This window comes from Poecilia reticulata, linkage group LG18 (genome assembly GCF_000633615.1).
Source record: "Poecilia reticulata strain Guanapo linkage group LG18, Guppy_female_1.0+MT, whole genome shotgun sequence".
Classification (NCBI taxonomy): domain Eukaryota; kingdom Metazoa; phylum Chordata; class Actinopteri; order Cyprinodontiformes; family Poeciliidae; genus Poecilia; species Poecilia reticulata.
The window spans coordinates 6,071,382-6,093,631 of record NC_024348.1 but is presented as its reverse complement, the minus strand read 5'-3'; the positions used below and the strand labels follow the sequence as shown (position 1 = coordinate 6,093,631).

At 37.7% G+C, this 22,250-nt stretch overlaps 3 protein-coding genes across 4 annotated transcripts; 1 reads left to right on the top strand and 2 right to left on the bottom strand.

Moving 5' to 3' along the window:
* The first annotated feature begins 2,126 nt into the window (after positions 1–2,126).
* On the top strand, positions 2,127–6,102 carry LOC103480243 (Fc receptor-like protein 5). The gene is made up of 6 exons (XM_008435124.2): positions 2,127–2,163; positions 3,032–3,283; positions 4,034–4,282; positions 4,421–4,537; positions 4,854–4,925; positions 5,523–6,102. The coding sequence occupies exons 1-6, from the start codon at positions 2,133–2,135 to the stop codon at positions 5,573–5,575; spliced, it is 774 nt and encodes a 257-aa protein (XP_008433346.1). The 5' UTR covers positions 2,127–2,132; the 3' UTR covers positions 5,576–6,102.
* A 106-nt stretch (positions 6,103–6,208) lies between these two features.
* Positions 6,209–15,364, bottom strand: LOC103480268 (butyrophilin subfamily 3 member A3-like). The gene is made up of 6 exons (XM_008435159.2): positions 15,129–15,364; positions 14,337–14,675; positions 10,238–10,454; positions 10,037–10,101; positions 8,975–9,088; positions 6,209–8,254 (listed from the first exon to the last, which is right to left on the bottom strand). The coding sequence occupies exons 1-6, from the start codon at positions 15,283–15,285 to the stop codon at positions 7,635–7,637; spliced, it is 1,512 nt and encodes a 503-aa protein (XP_008433381.1). The 5' UTR covers positions 15,286–15,364; the 3' UTR covers positions 6,209–7,634.
* A 1,005-nt stretch (positions 15,365–16,369) lies between these two features.
* On the bottom strand, positions 16,370–22,094 carry LOC103480244 (butyrophilin subfamily 3 member A2-like). 2 transcript variants are annotated; one of them, XM_008435125.1, is made up of 6 exons: positions 21,824–22,094; positions 20,490–20,840; positions 20,186–20,399; positions 19,764–19,828; positions 19,279–19,392; positions 16,370–18,054 (listed from the first exon to the last, which is right to left on the bottom strand). In XM_008435125.1, exons 1-6 carry the CDS (start codon positions 21,903–21,905, stop codon positions 17,648–17,650), a joined length of 1,233 nt encoding a protein of 410 aa, XP_008433347.1. In that variant the 5' UTR covers positions 21,906–22,094; the 3' UTR covers positions 16,370–17,647. The 2 variants fall into 2 exon arrangements, with proteins under 2 accessions (XP_008433347.1, XP_008433348.1); XM_008435126.1 differs by having other exon boundaries at positions 20,490–20,837.
* Positions 22,095–22,250: the final 156 nt, after the last annotated feature.

Below are 22,250 nucleotides of genomic sequence, written 5' to 3'. Positions count from 1 at the left end.
GAATATGATTGGTATTTTTATTATAGTCGATCATGTTGTTTGTCTGCTTATTTCTTTTGTTCCTCCTATAAAGATATATAGAAATTATTTATGATGTATAAAGGTATTGTTAGTCATTTAATTAGCTCTACATCCTTAAGAAAACGAAAAAAAATATGTTGTTTTATAATGCCAGTAATGCCAGAATTAATAGTAAACCACCACCCCCACGCCACTAGAGGCAGTAGCAGGCCCGAAAAGATGCGACTAAGGAGCAGATTTAGAAGTACACCGAAAGCTACATAATTTGCTAAAAACTGTGAGTTACCGTGAAGTAAATAAAAGAGAGAAGTTCAAATACATTCTGAGAGTGAAACTCCTTCCTAAAGGTGGAGTTTCACCTTTAAAGGTGGAGTTTAACCTTCTTTTGAAATCACAGATTTCAAAAGAAAATAAAAACGGAAGTATAGGAAATAGCGCCGCTTTCATTTCCGGATTGCAATGATCCCATTTCCAATTAAGGTATGAGACTGACAATGGTCCGTCCCCGCCCCTTTCTGTTTGCTGCAGCGAGGTGTACTTGGTCCACTCTCTAGGTAGCAGTCCCATTGCGCCCTCTGGTGGAAACCCAACAGAGGCCACCCCAGATCCTTGTCCCACTTACTGTTCAATTTGTCTTCTTCTAGTTAAGCCAAAATACAGCTGCAGGGCTTCAATGAACGTATTGCGCACATATATTACACAACAAAATAAGTTATTGAAATCAATCGGAAGGTAGAAACAGATCTAAACACCTTCATTTTTCTATATCACAATTCAAATCAAATTATCACCCTTTTGTCATAAAATTTGCACATACTAATTTCTATTACTCAAAAAAAAAACACAATTAACATTGTCAATCTGACTAATACAATTTGTACCACAGATTCATAATATTCTTAATGAGACAACAATTAAATGCCACCTTTACTTGTAAGCCTGTGCTGCTTTTTGCACTGTGGTGTAGCACCCTCTAGTCTAAATTGCTGTGATGCAGCACCTGAAGCTCCATTGAACACGAGCTTTATGATAAGAAAAATGTCTTTTAGTAGAACCATGTTGCTCTCTATTAGCAGTACATTTTCTCTTCTCCATAACATCACAATATTCATACAAATCATCCGGGTCTGCAAAGATATTTCTTACATGTTCCTGGTTACATCTCACTTGAAGCTGCCACCAAGGCTCAGGCTCTCTAGTTGAAAGAGTTGATGACATCATGCTCCACTAAATGTGGTTTGAGTTTGTGGCCTGGTCCTTTTGTAAAGAAAAAAAAAAAAAACTGGTTTTCATCGCCATCAACCTTTCCACAGACTACAAGTGGAAATTTTCATTTTTGCTACATCCTGGCATCATGCGTCTTTCCTTTGGAAAAGCCAATGACGTGATAAATTGTCTCTGTCTAACATAAAAACAGATTTATATTTGTGCTTACTTTTTCAGTGTTAAAATAAATATACAACATTCAAATTTCAGAGGCATTTTTAATTCAAATCCTGATTGCACATATTCACTTCTATATTCAAATCAATTAAAAAAATGGTAACGCTAAACCTTGAATTATTTTTCTGCTTTTAGACCTAAAAACTAAATAATTTGTTTGTTGCCCTTACACTGTTGAGACACAAAAAATACATTGTTGTAAACTAGAAGGCATTATCATTAGCTTGCATACATTACATTAGATCAGAAGACTTATCCAGAAAAAAAAAACTTTGAGCATCACTTCTTAATTTTTGTTTTATATTCATTTGTAATGACAGACACTCCTCTACCAAGCATCCAGTAACTCTCACTTTAACCCTTCCACGTCATCATAGGAAACAAAATTGCAGAATGCACAGAACTCCTCACATTTTTGCTAAGTTGACAACAAAGGTTGATCTAATTGGTACATTGCTTTTTCACAAAAAAAAAAGAAAAATCAGTTTAACGTAACAATTAGAAAACGGTGTGTTACAAATTGAAGGGTGCGCATGTAAACGAAAGTAGTGTTTTGAAAACTTAAAAAAACAAAAGAAGAGCTCACATCCTGTAGTAGCTAGCAGGGTGCACCTAGTGACGCCTCTTCAGACCAGGCTCAGTCTGTTGTCGCCCAGCAGGGAGGAAGCATGAACTTCACAGCACTCTGCGCTGCTGTAGGTGAGTTCTAAATATGTTATTGATTTTACTTTATATGCTCATTTTTACAATAGGTGAAGGTCTATGAAACAGAACTTTGTCTGTGATGCCAGGTTTCTGTTTCAATGTGTTGTGTTTGTTTTATTTGATCCGCTAAAAAAATAAAAAAATAGGCCTGTCCAGGTTCTGCTAGGGAGAATCGGCATGCTTTGTTTCATTGTGTTTATTTGTGATGCTATAAGTGAAAATTATAATTACAGATGTTACTCAACCAGTTGTTTCCCCGTCTGTCCTTTTAGCCTCTATAATTATCACTGACTCGTGTTGTTTCGGGTTGTGACAGGGCCAAAGTGCACTGAACACATTTAGACACATTTTCTCACTTTGACTCAGTCTGACCTCGCTCTGCTGCTGCTGGGTGAAGACTTAACACCAGACCACCACTGGTCTCGCTTTATAAACTAGAAATGTCACATCTTTTTTTTTACAACACAACCATCTATGGTCTGTGACATGGACACCGTTAAATAGAAAAACGTCTTCAATTAATCCATTAAATCTTGTTTTGCTTATAATAATTTGAAAATATTACAAATATTAGAATTCTATTGCTAAAAAAAAACTAACTCTATGACCACAATGAAAGCTTGAATTTTCTTTTGAGATATGACGGAGGGATCAAAATGCAGGCGTGAAAATATAGATTGGCCGAAACGAACATACATGTATTAAGATAGGAGACACTGGAACACATAAAAGTCAGTGATAGGGGAAGCTGGTGAAAAGGCAAAAGAAGAACATTTGAAGAACCTACGACCTGATAACTGAACAGAAACAGCTTTAAAACTTATCTAAACTCAGACAGCAACTCTCCTTCTTTCTCTTTCAGCTGTTGTGAGAATCCTTCCGAACAGATCTCAGTTCTTTCTGCACGATTCGGTTTCGCTGAGCTGTGTGGACAGTGAAAACTCTTCCGACTGGACAGTGAAGAGAAACACGACCGAGAGCAAAACAGCAGACTGGGGAAAGAGAAACGGGTCACGGCGTGTAATAAATGCTGTTTATCTGTTTGACAGCGGGCGGTACTGGTGCCAGTCTAGAGCTGGAACATGCAGTGAGGTCATTAATGTTACTGTGACAGGTGGGTGGAGGAAAACGTTTGGTTTGTTTCCATCAATGAGAAGTGATTATGAAACTGGCAGGACCGACCCCTCAGATTCAGCTTTTTATCTGATTTTGTGAGTCATAGCTTGAGGCTAGCTTAAGGTGAACGTGTACAAAATGTCAGTTATCTGTTTTTTTTTCTGTTGACAACATATTCAGGGCACATTACTGAAGTTTTGGTCCAACAAAACTGATTTTGATATTGGATATTTAGATATTTTTAGTGATTTTATTTTGGTGTTTTTTTTTTTATTTGCGGAGACTTTGAGTGATACAAATTAATCCAGAATTTCAGCTTTTAAAACCAGTTTTTTTTCACCAACATATACCAAATGTTTTTTTTATTATTTCAATTTTATGTATGTGTGAAATAGCACCACTACTGAAATATTCCATAAATTTTTGCTGCCATCAAATGTTGATGAATTACATGGCTATATGGATTAGCTATATAAATACACATCAGTAAATTGGCACAAATACTATTTTCATCAGAAAAAAAATTATCTATAAAATGGCTGTTTTGAGTCTTGATGGACTTACATGTGTCTACTGCTGTGAAGGCAGTAGACACATGTGAACGATAAAAATAAAATAAAAACACTACTATGTGGGTAGATTTGTAAGGAATTATTTTATCCAGAGATAATTTTATCTGGATAATTTATTTTGAGGGAGCCTTTAATTGTAAAGTGTCATGTGTCATCTATCCCTGTCTGTCGTCCAGACGGCCCCGTGATCCTGCAGAGTCCTGTCCTTCCTGTAGCCGAGGGGGAAGCAGTGATTCTGCGTTGCATCCGTAACCAGGCCTCTTCCTCCTCCAACTTTACGGAGTTTTATAAAAACGGCCTCCTGATCGGAAGCAGCTCAACCGGGAGCATCACTATCCGAGATGTTTCCGAGTCTGATGAAGGCCTCTACAAATGTAGCATTCCAGGAGCAGGGGAATCCCCAGAGAGCTGGCTGTCAGTCAGAGGTGGGAAGGAAATATTGTGATGAATTTCAGTAAATTTCTGATGAAGGCGATGGTGGATGTCATCCCACTCACTGGCTTTTTGACTAACCTCCAAACCAAACTGTTTTTTTTTTCCCCCTCACTTGTATGTCGCCGCAGGATGCGAGCTAGACTCCTTTCGCTTTCATCCCATATACGTGTTACTTCCTGTTGTTGCCACCTGCCTCTTGTTTGTCTGTGGGTTGCTGCTATGGCTAAGGAGGTCAAAGGTCAAAGGTCAGCCCCATTTCTTATAAATCAAGTGACTTTTTAACGCAGAGTGCACTTAGCAAAAATAAAAACAGAGATAAGAAAAATATTTATTTTTTTTACCAAAAAGTACATATGTGGTTTTTTGAGTGCTTGCCAACACGGAGAGAAATCACCAACCAAGAGAATCGATACCATCCGCTCCTACTGATCGGAAAACAAATGAAACACTGTGTATAATATTTATCCTTTCCCTCTTACAATAGCTCTAAGTTGATTTAATGAAACGTCTACATTGTAAACCAGCTGCTGTTTAGTTAACACAGATAATTCTGCTCTGTAGCTGAAGTGGATGATGACGTTTCCTACGCTGACGTCACCTTCCCTCACGAAGAGCCGCCGAAGACAAACTCAGGTAAACAGGAAACGCATGGACTGAAATATGAGTAGTAACAGTTCAGGTAGGACACTAGTGTTGGTTAATTTTATATCTTTTTCAGTAAAAGTGTTGTGTTGTTCAAACACTTTAATATTCATTTTTAAAAAATGAAATTCTTTAACATGGCCATCATAAATTCAGGGTCTGACAATTTGGATGTTTTTTGTTAGTTTGCTGACTCAGACTTTCATTTCCTGTGGGTTTTTCTATTTTTAATTTTTTTTTATCAGTTGATTAAGCAAAAAATTACACTCCAAGTTTTTGTTTCATTTATATTTCAGTGTATTTCATAGAAAACAAACAGGATGATAAGAGGCTGCCAAAAGTCCTCACTGTCAACGTGCTTGTTTTAATCACAGCTGGAAAGACTATAAAATTAAATATGAATTAAATTAAATGCAGATATAACTGCGTACTTGCGGTCACATTTACATTAATTGACATTTTAACTGTATTCAGTGACGTTCCACTTGCATAGGTGTGGTAACAGATTGACTATAAAAAGGCGAAGTGGAAAATACAAACTTGTCCTTGTAAGTTGATGAATAACTGCAATAAAACTTTTATTTGCAGAGACGACTCCAGAGTTAAAGCTGTACTCAACAATCAAACCAGGAAGCTGCTGAAAGGATCCCACCTGATGCGATCACAGCCATGTTCTTTGTTGGATCTTAATGTGTTTTATGTAGTAAGTATTGTATATGTGGGATGGCTGATGTACAAACAAGTCTCTGGTGTTAAAGTCCTTTACATATCCAAAATTATGTGAAACATTTATCATTAGCGTTTCGCTTTAAAATCAGAGCGAAGCAAGAAATATTTTGACTTAAATCTCACAAAACATTGTGAATTAAGTTATTCTGTCACATTCCGAGTCCTTACCTTCTTCCCAGTCAGACGTTAATACATTTTTTTATGATTTTTATTATCAAAACAATGTACTTCCTGTAAATTCTTTTTGTCAATGTCAAGTGGGATTTCTACAGCTTATAAGAACATTTGAATGCTGCATTATGTTAAATAAAGACACGTTTGCAAAAGAAACGGCATGTTGTCAATAAGTCTTGACTCTTAACCTATCAGTCACTAAGTTACCAAGATTGTTACTAAAACCAGAATTTGTTATTTGGCTCATAGATATACAACAAACAATTGAACTAAGAGTGGAAAAATTACTCATGAAAAAAAAAAAATCCTTGAAGTTACTCTGGAGTTTATAAGTAAAAAATGTTAACCACACAGTAAGAGAAATCTTGATAAAGATTTGTGCTATGTGCAGTTTTATTATTGCAATTGTTATACCTTTTAGCCCTCAATCACCCTTCAACCATTTTTACATCGTTTCATGTTTTTTTTTGTTTTTCTTTACTTTAAAAACCCTTCTCAAAAAATAGTAAGAAAAATACCAAGGCTGATGCTTTTTTCCAGCTTTAGAGTTTCCATTTAGTATCAATTTGACTGTTAAAAATATATGAACACATTTCATATTTACAGAATACCAAACAGAAACAGCTGTCCCAGACAGAATGAAATCTCTAAAACATTTTTTAAATGCACACAATACAGATCACAGGGCCAGCTCTTTAAAAATTAATCTGATTCACTTTGAAGCCATCAACGTCTCACGTTTCCCCAAACCACCCACCAGGGGGAGCTGTGGGTAGTTTTCACTGAGAGCTGTATTTGAAAACCTGAGGCAAAGTAATGTAGTTGCACATGTTCTTACAAGTCTATGTTCATAAAAAAATTGGCGTACTCCATCACAGTAAAAATATTTTTTTAAATTCTTTAAAAAATAAAATTTACATATCTTAATAGAGCATGTAAACACGTCAAAAATATCACAATAAAAATATTAATACTTTTAAAAAAAAATTCAAATCAAAGACTATATTTACTAGGACCTTTGAGATGCAAAAAGTAGTGAATAACAGAAGGTCTTTACATTACATTCACAGAAAATATGCTTTACTTGTATTAAGAATAATAAAAGTATCTCTGAAGATATAGCGTCATTAGATACAATATTTCACAAAGTCTCCTTTCGAACACTGTCATAGTTTATAGTTAAAGCTTACAAAATTTGGTTTCTTTAACTTTTTAGCATGTTCCTTAAAAACTGTTGCTGCAGCACCAGAAAACAGTTGGCAGCATTTATTTCCCAATGCCAGAACTGCACCCATTCGTCATCATAATAATTATGACATAAACACTTTTTGCTTCTAAACTGTTTGAGCTTGACAAAAACTGAGATGTTTTCCTACTTTGAAGGCAGAAGACATATGAGAATATGTAGGAAAATATGTAAATGGATTGACAACCTGAAGTTTTAAAATGAATAGCTCCCAACATGGACGGAATGAAAAAGTGATTCATTGTCATAAAAAATAAGTAAAAAGACAAACAAAGAGGAGAAAACAAGTTTTAAAAGATGGCAAATTCAACTTTGGTCTTAGAGCTATGCTGTCCCTGATGTCAGTTCAGGTATCTGCCGTAATTTAAGATACCGACTAGCTAAGCGACTTCAGAGAGCCCTACTTTGAAAGGAAGAAACCTTGAAGTACCATTTTGGAACTGGTCAGTCCCATTTCTTATATCGTGACCTTATGATCACCATATGCGGTAATGCTATATCCGTACCAAGCATCATGTTGATTTCACGTAAATTTGTCTCAGTATCCCATGCTAATGGATCAGAGACTCTGACTCTTCAGTTAGACCTGCCAGAACGCTGAAGGGGTTCCCCGTAGTGTACCTGCGGGGAGACCTGGCAACACCAGGACGAGAACTGGAAAAACTCACAGAGCGGGGAATTTTCATTTCCTTTGTAGCGGAAGCTGAGGAAGAACTGGAGGAGGATGAAACGTTGTTTGAGAAAAGATCAGGAGTGCTTTTGGGTCGGTCCTTCCTAGGAGGAGCAGGGAGCCAGGCTGGTCCTGAAGCAGACGGTTTGGGGGCTTTCGCCTTGGACACGTGGCCAGGTTTTGGGTCGTGGCTTGCAGATGTGGCTGCTGGTTGTGTGTTGCTATGGTCAAGGGTTTGGGTAACTTGGTGAGAGGCATTAAGTGAGGATGAGGAGCTAGTTGTAGGCTGGTTTTGCTGTTGAGCAGCACTGTATTTGAATTTAAGTTCTTCTATGTCTGCTTTTTGTTTGTCGATGATCTCATCTTTTTCAGAAATGCGTGACTTCAGCCCTTCGATTTCTCCTTGTAGCCATTCGTTATCGCTTTGTAACCGAGCGTTGAAGGTGTTTTCCATACTGGAACTGGCCAGCTGTGGTGGTTGAAGTGATTTCTGCCTGCAACCTGGGAATAAAGGGGAAAAAAGGAAAACAGGTAACACTATTATGTTAAAGAGAAAACCTCATTGATGGCTGCAATCAAACACTTTGGCCTCTCATATTAAAACATTGCACTTTGACTCCTATAATTTTCTGCCTGTTTCACTAGGTTTTTCTTCTAAAGTACTATTTTGGCTGAATTATACAATTCTGAAGATACTTCAGGTATTTCATTGCTATATTCTATAAATCTCCTTCTCTATATATTTCAGTGAAACGGTAGTCATACCGTGGGTGCACTGCTCTAAAAAATTGAATCTAAAAAATGAATTTTGACTATTCTGGATGGTAATTTAAGATAATGAGAGACATCTTAATTGACTAATATGTCTAGTCATAAACTTTTCATGACTTTAATAGCAATAGGTCATTATCTAAAGTGGGTCCGTCCAACATATACGTAAATGAGAGGTCTATGTGTCTCTACCAGCAGTATCGGAAATGCTGAGTACTTCCATTACCCAAGATTGCCAACAATTCCAGTGTGGATTTTTTTGCATGATAACTTACACAAGTTAAAGGGATATTCAGTCTTCAAAAGTCATTACATGCCTACAAAAACTCATAATTTAGAAGTAATTGTGTTAAAGTAAACATTAAAATGACTGATTCAATATCTAAACAGGAGCTGCTGCAGAACGTTTTCGTCTGTTCCGGTAGAGGTGGTAAAAAGTTACAGGCTTACATGAGCGTCCATATTTCTTCCACAGAAAATAAGCGACCGCACATGATGCGAGCACAGCTGCGGTTCCCAGGATGCTCCACACCATGCTGCAGGTGCAGGACCTCATGCAGTCATCTGAAATAACAGGGAAATCAATTATGGCAGGTGATAAAAAATATCTTCAATGGCTTTTTGCTTAAGCAAGAGAAAAAAAATACCATTCCAAACTAATGACTGAGTGTTTCATGTTACAAGATTAAACAAAAAGCATCAGGTCTAATAATGCTTTGTCAAGCCTGAGATGTGAGGAACAACCAAGCGAAAACTGCAATCTTGATTCTCATACACGTCTGAATTAGTTTATGTTCCATTTAAATTTCACAAATGAATAGCTACACTTTGTTTATCATGCAAGATAAAATATAAAACTACATATTTAGGCTTACTGTGATAATAACTACAAGCCAATACTGACTTTATGGTCTAATTTAGTTATTCAGAACACATTGATTGTTCCTGGACCAAATTAAGTGTTGATCAGTTGAGAATTGATGAGAAATGATGTGAAGACAAATCTAGACTCTACATGATGTGTCAACGTGTTAGGCCTCAGTTTGACACATTTGATTAACAAAATAGAACAAAGCACACCGTCTGTGGTGATATTCTAGTAAAATATGTTGACGAAAACATAAGCAACAGCTTTAAATGCAAACACATAATCCCTAAATTATCAGATTTAAACATAATCACATACATTCAATCGCATAAACAGGGTAATTATATTAAAATTGATAAAGTTCTGATCACTTTGAACCATTATCAACAAAACTCTTCATAAGCTTAACTGCATGACTTATGTTTTTTTATATAGTAAAGGCAATTATTATCAGCCATTTTTCCTTAGAGAGGATGTTTATACCACTTCTTAGTGGTATAAACCCCATAATATGCTAAATTGGTTCAAATACAAATATATTAAAACTCATGTGCGTATCAAAAAGTCTTTGTCAGAATTGTTAAGGGTTTTCCCCTAATTAACACCACCAGCTCGTGAATATACATTCAACACATGAACTGTACCTGGAATATAAATATGTGCAAGCCGAATCATCCCCAACAGCGGCTGGTGAACATGGCAGGTCACACTGAGATGAAACAATAAAAGTGTTAAGTTTTACTTTTTATTCAACTGATTAAAGAAAAACATCAACATAAAAGCAACATCCCAAAAGGCTTTTTGTGTAAAACCATCCCTTTTGGTTGAGGTGAAGAAAGTTGTACCTGTTGGTGATGATCTGCAAAGACGCTCTCCGTTTAACATTAAAACGTCCAGCTGAGTCCTGATCACTCCGTGGATGTTCGGCTTCAATCTCTTTGCCTTTCTCGTCGTGGAACGTTATCTCCGGCGTTGGGAACCAGCGCTCGGCGCTGCACTCCAGTGTCAATCCCCCGTTGGCACCAGAGGGAACAAAGGTGAGCTTCGGCTCAGACGCAGCACCTGGAAAAAGAAGATGTACTTATAATAAAGAAAACCCTGAATAAAGTAAATCATTTAAACCATATTTTGATTTCGGCAAGGATGCCATACTGGGTGAATTTTGCGAGAATTTGGCACAGGTACAACTTACAAGAACGCTAAGATAAACATTTCCTGCGGCTGAAAATGGCTTCAGGAAACATGACAAGAACAATCTCACGTTCTGACGAGGCCTTCTTCCTTCCTAAAGTCATACATTTATAGAACAAAGAGTGACTTCTAAGATTGTTTTCACAACTGTGTGTTGCCAGACTGAACAGGTAATTCCCCTGCTGAAACTGAAACTTGTTATCCTAATACAGATTTCAGTACCGGTTTCAAATGCAGGCCATTTGAAATATTGTAGCCTACTCAGTATTACACATGAGCCGTCATCTGCCATTGTGATGACAACTGAATTTGAACATATTATTTGCTTTAGTAATAAATATCTAAAGCTGCATTTTAAAGTAAACCATTTATAATCACCAAAGAGTCCACAAGCTGGCCTCATAATGTCTCATCTGGCTGAAGGCCTGGCAAAGGTTTCATACCTATTTCACTTTTTCCCCATTTCTGATGCCACAAATATCACCACATTTTTGTTAGTATTTTATTTGACAAACTAGTTCTGGTTTTAGACACTGCAGCCACACCATAAAACAATGACCAGTGTTTTATGGTGTGGTTACAGCTGTAAGTAATGGGGGAACATCTGCACCAGCTTTTTACATTTAGAGAATCAATTCTCTGGCTTTCCTTTTTGCAAAATAGCTTAAACTAAGTCACGTTGGATTGAGAGCATTAACTTAAAGTCTTACCACTGAATTGGCTACAAGTCTGGGATTTGGCTGGAGATTTTTAACACATAAATATGTGTATGTTTTTATCTAGAGGAGTGTTTCTCAACCTTTTTTGGCCCAGCGCCCCCCTATCCCTTATCCAGGTCCCTCACCTCCCCCCACCAAAGAATTTGCAGGCTACTTTGCACTGACCATTATTTTATCATTAATATTACTATCACTATTGTAGATGTTTTGATCTTTATGCTTGTTTCTGTATCTATCATCAAAAATAATTTCCCAGAGAACAAAAAAGTCATGGGGATAGAAATTATTTTCACAGGTGTCTACAAAAAATGCAATAAATATTCAAGTTAAAATTTGTAGGTCTAACAGCAGCCAGTCAGAGTGGAAAAAATATTATTATTCTTTGCCATTTTCTAGTTGTTAAATATTCCACAAAATGACCAGATAAAAGATGTTCAACATGCCAGTTTAAACTTTGAACTATTTGCAAACCGACTGATCTCTGCAACAATAAAACATGGATACAACTGTAACTACATTAATCATAGCTCTTCTTCTCTTCAGTGTTTGTCAGTTTCTGGGGGTGCAGCTCTGTGCTGCCTTCAGGAGAATGGGACATTAGAGTATCATCCATAAAATTTCACCCACATGGCATTTATTGTTCAAACCAGAGCTTTCAGTGGAAAAACAAAAGTTCCAGATCCTTTTAATGCCATACAAATATGAAACAGAAACATGGATTATATCTTTATATAGACCTGTCTATTGATTATAGATTAATAGTTTTACTGGACAGAAATGACAAAGAACAAATCTGGTTCTTAATCAAATCCTAATGAGTCAAATTGAAAGTGTCATGGAGTCATCAGCCTCATGACATTAACACTGAAATGAAAAATAATATTGAAAAAATAAATATATCAAATCTAATTAAAAACATAAAAGTGATCAGTTCTTTACAGTTATGGTCTGTAAGTTATATTTATTCTCAGTACTAGATGTGGTCTCAACAAACCCCTGGCATTTCAACAATATTATTTTACCTTTTATCTGGAAATAGTGTCTGTTTATTCTTGCCATACAGTCTCTGTATTAATTATTGCTCGAAAGGTCTTGCCATACCAGTTTATTCCTCTGTATTTACTTTAGTTTCTTAGTTTATTCTTGCATTTTGTTCTTCGTTTACTTCCATTTAGTTTTATTTGATTAGTTTTATCCTCTCTTGGTTTATTGCTATGTCCACTTTAGTTTCTTTCCTGTTGCTAGATTTATTTTATAGTTTGTTAGCGCTCACCATCAGTAATCTCATCACCTGCTGCGCCGCCTAATCATCATGTGTTTCACATCATGTGTTGATTTTTCACTGTTAAGCGTCGGATTCTCTGTTTTTATGCCATAATTCACATCTAGTTCGTTGCTCCGTTTTATGTCCCGCTTCTCCTGTTTCAGAGTTTTGCGCAATGTGAACGTCTGGGTTTTTTTTTTTTAAGCCCCTAAGGTGCAGGGCGGTCGGAAAGCGGATCGATGGGGAAAAGGCAGAATGACATAAACCTTTTAAAACAACGGAAACAATTTCTGCATTCTGATTATTGAAATTTAAAAGTGCTGTGTTGTTCTATCACCCCCGTTTCATACCGGACCACTTACAGCTCCGGTGTTAACGCTATAAAATGAACGCTCTCTATCGTGGTATCACCCATGGAGGGATTTCTTGATTTCTTTATTTAAATGGGTTCATTTTTCAGAGGGATACACAGTGAGGGTATCGTGATTTTAGCTACCAGTAGCAGGAGAACGGAGCTGCGCCAAGAAGCTAACAGAAGCTAACAAACACTGAATAGAAGAAGAGCTGCCATCGATACAGTTGCAGCCAAGCATGATTTAATGTTACACAAGACAGTTTTACCAAGTTGCTCAAAGTCTAAACTGGCTTTGTTTGCATTTAAGGTGTAAAGTTTACCTTCGACCAAACGCCCCCCAAAGACATCCCAGCGCCCCCCTTTTGTAAAAATGTCCGCCAGCGCCCCCTGCCGTCCTCTGAACGCCCCCTGGGGGGCGGTACCGCCCACGTTGAGAACCGCTAATCTAGAGTCTAGTTTAGAGACTAGAGTCCCCAAAAGGCAGATTCAGGTCAAAATGCAGTTATCCTAAACTGGTTGTGAGATTCAGACTGATTTCTTTCTTTCATTTTTGTTAGTTTTTTCTGTGTGTTTTTTTTTTTGGTTTGTTTTACCTTTTGCATCAGAGGGATTACATTAGATATAATCTACCTCAAAACACCGTGATTCAAACTTCCTGCTTCTACAGAGAAAATCTGGAGAACTGTGAAGCAGGAAACTGTGAATATGGTTCAAATTATACCGCAGCTCAGCTAGGTTGAAAAAAAAAAGAAGACCTCAGAGGATATCCTGGATTGCACTCACACTTATAAGACACTCAGTTTCTTCCTATGATCTTGCTAAACGCTGTGGATGTTGTTCAGCTAGTAGATCAATCTCCACTTCGTGCACATTTGCAGTAATAACTGTCACCTCATTGTTGACAACTTAGGAACTTTCTTGCTATTTAACAACATTTCAGACAAAAGGAAAAAAAATCAGTATGAGCCAAAATAGGAATCAGCAAGTCAGGCTTTTTAAAGATCGGCCAGAAAACTGCAATCGGTACAGGCCTACTTTCCAATCTTGTCAAGCTTAAAGTTGTACTTGTGTCACTTGATTGAAAACAACTTAAAAGTTTCAGATATTTTTAACTACTTTATAGAATTGGATTTCTTTGATTTGTAAAGTACCTCGAGACAAAATATACAATGAAGCTGAAGCTACTCTATACAAAAACATTAGATTGAGCTGAACTTCCTCTTAACTTTTGAGTTCCTGATTCCTTGAACGTCACAGTAGCTAACCTCACTCCGTGTTGGTGTAAAAATAATAATAAACAGGATGTAAATGATTATTTTTGAAGATTGAAATGACACAGAACCAGATTAGCAAAGAAGCGTGTCAGGACATTATATCCTGTCAAGATTCGCCCAGCAGCCACAGAGATGACCTACCCACAACGAGATCCAGCGCTGCTTCAACCTGCCGCTGCTTCCCCACCATGGTCCTGCACAGGTATCGGCCCGCATCGGACAGCCGCAGCTTGGAGATGACCTGAGAGATGTTGCCGTGCTTCACTTCCTCCAGTAAGAGGTTGGTCCTGTTGACGAAGCCTGAGTTCTTCTCCTCCACCGTCTCTCTGCCATGGCGGTACAGGAGGGTGATGTTGGGGGTCATCTCAGCCTTGGACCACTCCACGGTGAGGAGGTCGCTTGTTTGGTTGGTTCGGCAGGGCAGGGTGACCGTCTCATTCTCGAGAGCAACTATTGTCTTGGGTGTAAGGTCTGCCGACGCTGGTATCGAGAGGGAAGAAGAGGAAGCAGCTACAGTAAGAAAGTGTGTAACCTTATTTGACTTTCGGTGGTCACCTCAGCCTTATGAAGAACATTCGAGAACTGCTCGCCTCTTCCGCTAGAATAAAAGTTAAGCGGCTGTTCATACATGAAGTTCTAACTAAAAATGTATTTAAAGATTTTATTCGTTCTGTGTGTGTAATTATATGTTTCTACTCGAAGAACTCGCTGACTTGGTCGAATTTTGCTGCAATTATTTAAAAAAAAACAGCAGCACACCACGGCATGACGTCACGTAAAAAAAAACTAACTCGATTTTATTAAGTTTAACTTAGTAAAAGTTGATTTGCGACACGCAAACAATAAAAAAAAGCCACAAACGACATGATATGTCGGGTAAATAAATCGCAGTTTAGTCAAAAAATATATATGAACAGGTTAACCAGGCCATACCTGTGGAGAAGCACAAGACACAGGCGACGGCAGCGAGAAATCCGACTCGAGCGGCGGAGAAGCGGAGAAATGTTCTGCTGTCCGTCCAGCAGGTCCTTGAAATAAACTTTAAACTTTCAACTAGAGACCGTCTATAAGCTCGGTGAACTTGGACCATTTTTATTCCAGGAGCAAAACTCGAGGTTCTGGGTTAGAGAGCCCGTCGATCCACAGTTTCGCTTTGAAAGGGGGAGGGAATAAAAATGGTCTAACTAAACAACTTCCTGCTAAACAACTTTTTTTATTGTTATTGTAAATTATTTTTATAATGATTTATTATTATTATCATTATTATTATTATTATTATTATTATTATAGTTTTCATTCCAAGTTTAATTAAAATTAATGCATCTTTTAAAATGTCCAAGTCATTTACAGCGCAGCCAAGCATTGCTGTGCAGAAAGTTTAATAGCTAGAAATGTTTTCACAGCTCAGTAAGTCAGTACTGTGACTAACAAGGATATTATTTCAACTTTAAGATTTTATGTGTAGTTTGACTTCTGTTTTTTTTTTCTTCTTCTTCTTCTTCTTCTTCTTCTTTTTAAGTTACTACAGAAAATACTACAGAACATCAAACCAAAATAAAGTATCTTGTTTTAGCGGCAGGCTGCATGTTTCAAAAGACTCACCAAACCGTAGATGTTTTTTTAAGCAATTCAGAGAAATGCAAAACAATCTACAAATACTTGTATCTTATCAAGTTGTGTGTCACTCACTACTGATAATACACAGACAACCATTTGTTCTTTAAATAAATCATGTCCAATTTATCAGATGGCTGGCTTTGGCACAGTTAGCAGCACCATAGCCTTGCATCAGGATACCGGCCTGCGGTCATTCTGCATGGAATCTGCATGTGTGGCTTTCTACCACAGAGTGAAACCATGACTATTAGGGTAATTGGTCTCCCTAATTTGACCCTTAGAGAATGTGTGTGCATGGTTGCCTGTACTGTGTCTGTCTGTGTTGCCCTGTGATGGACAGATGGATGGCCTGTCCAGAGAATACCTTGCCTCTCGCCCAATAACCAAGGTAGGCACCATCTCCCTCACAAACCTGCAAAGACAACTGGGAGCAGACAACGGATGGATGAAAGCAAGGACTAATCTTATTCCCAGTTTCATGAACAAAACATTCAATAACTACCAGCCAGATGCACATAGACTTGAACGCCCAGAGAAGTAAAACCCAAGAATTCAAGTTAAATCAAGACGATACTTTATTGTCAATACGTCTAAAACTCGTTTTGCTTTGTTGCTCCAACACAACAATACATTACAGAAACTTGACACAGCTTGAACATATACCAAATGAAAAGGTAAAATGTAAAAACAAATCCTCCTGGTCTATCAGAAGATAAACATGAATAAGAACACAGACTGAAGACTGGAAGTAACAGTAAAATGTTGACACATTTAAGAAAGGACACAACTTTGGTGTAAATTCTTGACAACATGGCTGACACGATCGTACCACTTAAGATCAGAGGTCATGATGGTCCCTAGACACAATAAACCGTTTACTCCAACACTGACCAGTGGGTGCATTATATTTTTGTTTTTCGACAACTGTCTCCTTGGTTTCATATATGCTGAGACTCGAGTTGTTTTATGTGCACCAGTCAGCTAGTGAGGAGACTTCTGCTATGTGCAGTTTTATTATTACTAGATCATATTCCCTACAGTAGTGGTGTCCAAAAATGTAACTATCTTGACTGAGTCATGATGCGACGTGCAGTCATTGGTGTAGAAATAGCATGAGAGAAAAGACCACTTATGATTTGTAAAAGAAGAAAAGGGAAATCAAGAATCTATTTGCAAATGTATGACGTGACACCCATCCTCAGGAGTTTGGCACACAGCTTCAGTGGCGCAAAAAGTGGAACTGGATACGGCGATAGTTGTAATATCTTTTTCGTACAAGAAGAGCAGAGATGTTCTAAAAACAACGTACACTTTTGAGATTGAAACCCGAGGATAAGAAAACTGAAGAGGAACCGCTGAGCAGAAGTCTTGAAATACTTGGTTTTAAATTACAGTTTTGTAGGCTTTTGTCCTGATCCTTTGAGGCCCATCACTGTCAGTTTTGCTAGACAATGCTTTTTCCTACAGGTTATTGCGATAAACTATAGGATGTTCTGAGACCATTTTCATGAACTATACTGACAATGGCATAACAAGGCAAGTTTTCAATCTCAAATATCTAAAAACTTTAAATCTTGTAAAGAGCTCTTAACACTGGAACTGAAAGATATCTTAAGATATCTAAAAGACACAAAATAACCAAAACACAATAAAATAAAAACAACACACAACAAAATGAAACACATAAGGATGTCTCCAGAAAAAAATACCCTGCAAGTTTTATCTGGAGATAAAATTCCTATTCTAATTTCATGGAAATAGAAATGATCAAGTTCATTTTAAGTTAGTCCAATAATTTCGAGCTAAATTGTGACAGGCCTAGTCCTTGCCACATTTTAGTTGTTGTGGTTTTCTTGTTTATTTAACAGTGCCTCTGAGCTCTCATTGGCATTTGACTGGTAGCTTAAGGTCTTTTGAAAACTATTGGAAGAGGGCAAAGAGGAAAGGGAAGCAGACATGGACCTAGGTCTGTCATTGCTCAGTAAGCTAGGGGTTTTGTTTGATCTTTCAGCAGTCATTTCAGGCGTTTGCATCGTGGACGTGTCCTGTCCTGTGGACGCGTTGTAACTGGGTGGCTGGGCTGATGGCTCCGTGTCATCTAGTGAGGTTCTGGAGTCATCTGTGGACTGCTCTTCCTGTGAGGCACCATTGTGTCTGTATTCACTACCATCTGTCTTTTCCCTCTCTTGAACAGCTTCTTTCATATTTCCATTTCTTGACAGACATAAGTGAAGTCCTCTCCCTGTGCAATTACAGAAAGGACATATCCGTTAGCACTTGCCTCACTCGTGACTTTTCAAATATTTCATTGCTAAGAAAATGTTTTTATGTGCAACTTATTTTATTAGTGTTGAAATCCAGCTCCTATTCTGACGTTCCCATACCATTTGGACTTTTTTTTGTAATCTTTCACAACAAACTTCAATGTGTGCTTTTAGGATTTTATGTTGTTGACCAACACAAAGTGGTGCATTGTTCTACATTGAAGTTGAAGGAAAATGACACGTAATTTTCAAACTTATTACAAATTAATTTGGACGCAGTACCAGGCTAATTTACACTATCCCATTGTATCCCTCAAATATAGTATATGTATTGTTCTATTACTGAACCTACACCCCACTCTTCATTTTTTTAGCTTTCTTGTTTTTTAAGGTTTTATTGACTCTAGTGGCCTTTATTTGATAGTAAATTGACAGGAAAGTGGGTAATGACAGAAGGGGGAAGACACGTGGCAAAGGTCACCAGGCTGGGAATCGAGCCTGCAATGGCCGCGTCAAGGACTAAGGCCTTCATATGTGGAAGGTGGCGCTTAACCCCACGCCACCACAGCACACCCCCATTTTTTAAGCTTTTAACAAATTTCCTTATAGGATTGACTTGTGTTTGGCAAGATGTTGCCACCATCTTGTTTCACATGGTAACATTGTTTTTAAGTGTGTTGTTCATGTCCTGCCTCTTACAGAGCATTAAAATGTCAGCCAAAAAATTTACTTTGACAGGAGCGCCACCCTCCACGTGTTTGTGGTGCTCTCTGCATTGCTTGTATCTGAGGGAAAAATACAAATGTAGGCCAGGCGTTTCTGATGTTTATTTGCAAAATATTTTATTTTTTCATATTTTCCTTCTACCTCACAATGCATTGTATGTATTTTTCCCGAAGTTGTGTAGCAATGATCAGGTCATGTTACTGCTACACATCTCCTATTTTAAAATGTCCTACTTTTCCAGAATCAAAGTGCCAAATAATAGATGCAATTAGAAAATGTTCAGCTTATTGCAAGCGCAATGTTCTGCACAATTACTTCTCTTAGTTATGACATTTTTAGTTGGGTGTTTCGTTGTGTTTTGTGACTTCTGTTTTAAAGTAAGGATTTATCTGAAGCCAAAGAAAATGAAATACAACTAAAGTAATTTAGAAAAAAAAACGTTTCTTTCTTCACTTGGCTGCAGTGAGCGTACTTACCGCAGGATTTTTTGTCTATCAGGAAAACAATTCCACATATTATTAACCCTATCACGAAGGAAGTGACGATTCCTGTGATGGTTGGAGTGTTTGAGCGAGACCTCATCCAGTCATCTGAAATGTTAATAGACAAAACGTTATATATTATGATGCAAAGCATATCAGAAAAGTTGTTTTGTTTTTTTTTCTTTTGGAACATGTGTAGAAGAAGAAATGCAAAATAAATACCACTTAACTTAGTTACTCTTTGTTCTGGCTAATTTTTTACCAAACTTAGTTTTTATGTTAATATGGTGTAAATATGGCCATGATGTTCAGTTAAAGGTGATAGGTAATGTTTTTACACTAGGAAATAAACTCAAACTGGCATTAAAAACTATCAATCACTTATGCAGTGCAAAAAAACCTAAAGCAGAAGCTCTTAAAGTACAACCATGAAAGAATGTTTTGGGTGTTTCATTTCAGATCAGTGTAATCTGATATACCTGGGATGTAAATCTCTGTCTTCTTGGTCTGATTGAGCTTTCTCTCATGTACTCTGCAGGTCACTCTGTGATAATAAAAAAAAGACAAAGTGTCAGTTTTACTTTGATTTCAAGATTTGAAAAAAAGAAAGAATTTGTAATTTAAGCACAATGTTTTAATATCTGATGTAAGACATCAGCTGGTTCTACTGTACCAACATATACAAGGGGAAATTATTTTGTCGCTTTAATGCCAGAGTAACTAGAGGATCGCCTTGCATGGAAAATAATGTAGTAGTGTGTTCTCCTTCCCCATTAGTTGCTCACAAAACCCCTAATTATCACATGAATAAATGAAAAGACAGTATGTGGAGGAACAAAAGGTTTGCCATTTACTGCCTACTTTTACTGACTTTATCTCAAACACATAAACCTATAATTACCTGTTGATGGGAGTCTGAACAACTGCTTTCCTGGTAACAGTAAAACATTCAGCAGAGTTTGGACCTCTTGTGGGTTTTTCTGCCGTCATCTCGTTCCCTTCATCATCATGAAACATTATGTCAGGCTCTGGGAACCAGCACTCCGCCTTGCACTCCAAGGTCACTCCACCAGCAGAGGAGGGAACAACTGTGAGCTCTGGCTTTGACATGGCACCTGGAATGAGATTCAATCAACTCTTATAGGACTTTTGATAAGTACAAAGCATAATCCTACAATGAAGCCAAACATAAGACCAAGACTCACCCACGTTAAGGACGATAATCGCGTGAACCTGCCACTGCCTCCCCCTGAAGGTCCTGCAGTGGTACCTGCCTCCATCAGACACCCTCAGGTTGTAAATGATTTGAGAGATGTTTCCGTCCTTCAGTTCGTTCAAAAGAAGGTTTGTCCTGTAGTGGAAGGCCGGATTCTTCATCCCAAACGTCTCACAGCCGTCCCGGTACAGTAAGGTGATGATGTTTTCCCTCAAGCCCTCCTTGGACCACTCCACCGTAGGGAATTCATCATCGATAGTGATGCGACAGGGCAGGACGACGGTTTCAGTCACATGGGCTGTTATTGTCTGTGGGACAATATCTGATGAGGCTGAACCTGCTGGGGAGAATAGCAATAAGAGAAAATATGAAAAGAAAAATCCAATGCTGTTTTTTTTATTATTATTGTGAATTTAACACAACTGCACTGCTGCCAACAAAGTTTAAGGTATTAATCTCTCATCTGAGGTTGATTTAAACTGCCAACTGAATGGTTTAGAAAGTTTAGCCATGTGGTGTCATGGCCTAGTCAAACTTCTGGCAAAAACAAACTGGCAATGAATATAGCATAAGTGGAGAACAAATGTTAAGAACCAATACGACCAGACCACACTTCTTCTATGTGATTTGCTGCTCTGCACTGATTTTGACAAACAGTACGCTGCTGTGGAGTTTACATAGAGTAACACACATTTACAGTACGATCCATTCAGGAAAGTGATTCTTAAATCAGAAAGTCTCTTCTATTGACACTTTTGAACAGTAGTTAAGGTGAAGGGTTATAGGTTAAATCAGCTTTTAATTCAAACCCAAAAGTATCTGATTTACATTTACAAAAGGTAATAACTGCTAAAATTGCATGAGCTTTCTTGTGAAATGCATCAGATAGATTTTAGCAACTAGATTTTGGAAACTTGCAAAACATTCAATTAGTTCATTAGTTCAAACATTCAATAACAAATTTGCTTTAGTCTTAAGAAAACAGTCAGCATTTTATTGTTTTTACTTTTCGATAAAAACAGACAAATCAATCTCGAGCCCAGTAAAGATTAAAGTCATAGCGTTTAACAATCGACGTGCCTTGAACATCTTAACAATAGTTATGCAAGTTTAACTTCTTCGACGCCCCAGTTTGCTGCGATAACCCACTTCCTGTTTGAATTGTGTTGTTTCACCATCATGAGTTGTTTTTATAACTTGCCGCGCAGTGATAAGCTGAAGTGGACCCTAATGCCCAAGTAAAAAAAAAAAACCGCACTATACGTAAATGAACAATATATTGCAGCCAACTGTGCTTGATAAAAAAAGGGAAAATGTCAGTACCTGTGAGTAGAAGCCCAAACAGGAACAGGACGCAGGCTGGGTTTGTGGCCCAGACACGGATCGATCTGCATGTGAATCTCATATCCGAAAACACATCAACTTCACTTCGAAGAACTTTCACTAAGCCCTCTCTGCCCCGATCCGAAAACTTTGTCTGCCCGTTTCTCTGTTAATCGGTGCCCGGTAGCTAAAGTGCTCTCCTGCTTCTTGTTTGTAACATCCGACTACGCTCTCAGATCATGTTAGACAGAAAGTTGTTTATAGACGTCAACCTGACACCCTGAAATCTGAAACACTTATCAGGTTCCCCTTGACACACCCACAGGGGCGTGACACGCCCACAGGGGCGTGTCAAGGGAACATCATTTCGTCATATGCAAATCTGGTGAGTTACTCATTAGTCACGTGTTGTAAAAAAAAAAAAAAA

Coding starts and splice junctions, on each gene's coding strand:
- LOC103480243 (XM_008435124.2), top strand. CDS start 2,133: ATGAACTTCACAGCACTCTGCGCTGCTGTAG. Junction 4,538..4,853: donor AAGGAGGTCAAAGGTCAAAG/GTCAGCCCCATT, acceptor TCTGCTCTGTAG/CTGAAGTGGATGATGACGTT. Junction 4,926..5,522: donor GCCGCCGAAGACAAACTCAG/GTAAACAGGAAA, acceptor TTTTATTTGCAG/AGACGACTCCAGAGTTAAAG.
- LOC103480244 (XM_008435125.1), bottom strand. CDS start 21,905: ATGAGATTCACATGCAGATCGATCCGTGTCTGGGCCACAAACCCAGCC. Junction 20,841..21,823: donor GTTTGGGCTTCTACTCACAG/GTACTGACATTT, acceptor TATTCTCCCCAG/CAGGTTCAGCCTCATCAGAT. Junction 20,400..20,489: donor GATTATCGTCCTTAACGTGG/GTGAGTCTTGGT, acceptor ATCTCATTCCAG/GTGCCATGTCAAAGCCAGAG.
- LOC103480268 (XM_008435159.2), bottom strand. CDS start 15,285: ATGGTCCAAGTTCACCGAGCTTATAGACGGTCTCTAGTTGAAAGTTTA. Junction 10,455..14,336: donor AGCGCTGGATCTCGTTGTGG/GTAGGTCATCTC, acceptor TTCTTTTTCCAG/GTGCTGCGTCTGAGCCGAAG. Junction 9,089..10,036: donor TGCACATATTTATATTCCAG/GTACAGTTCATG, acceptor CTGTTATTTCAG/ATGACTGCATGAGGTCCTGC.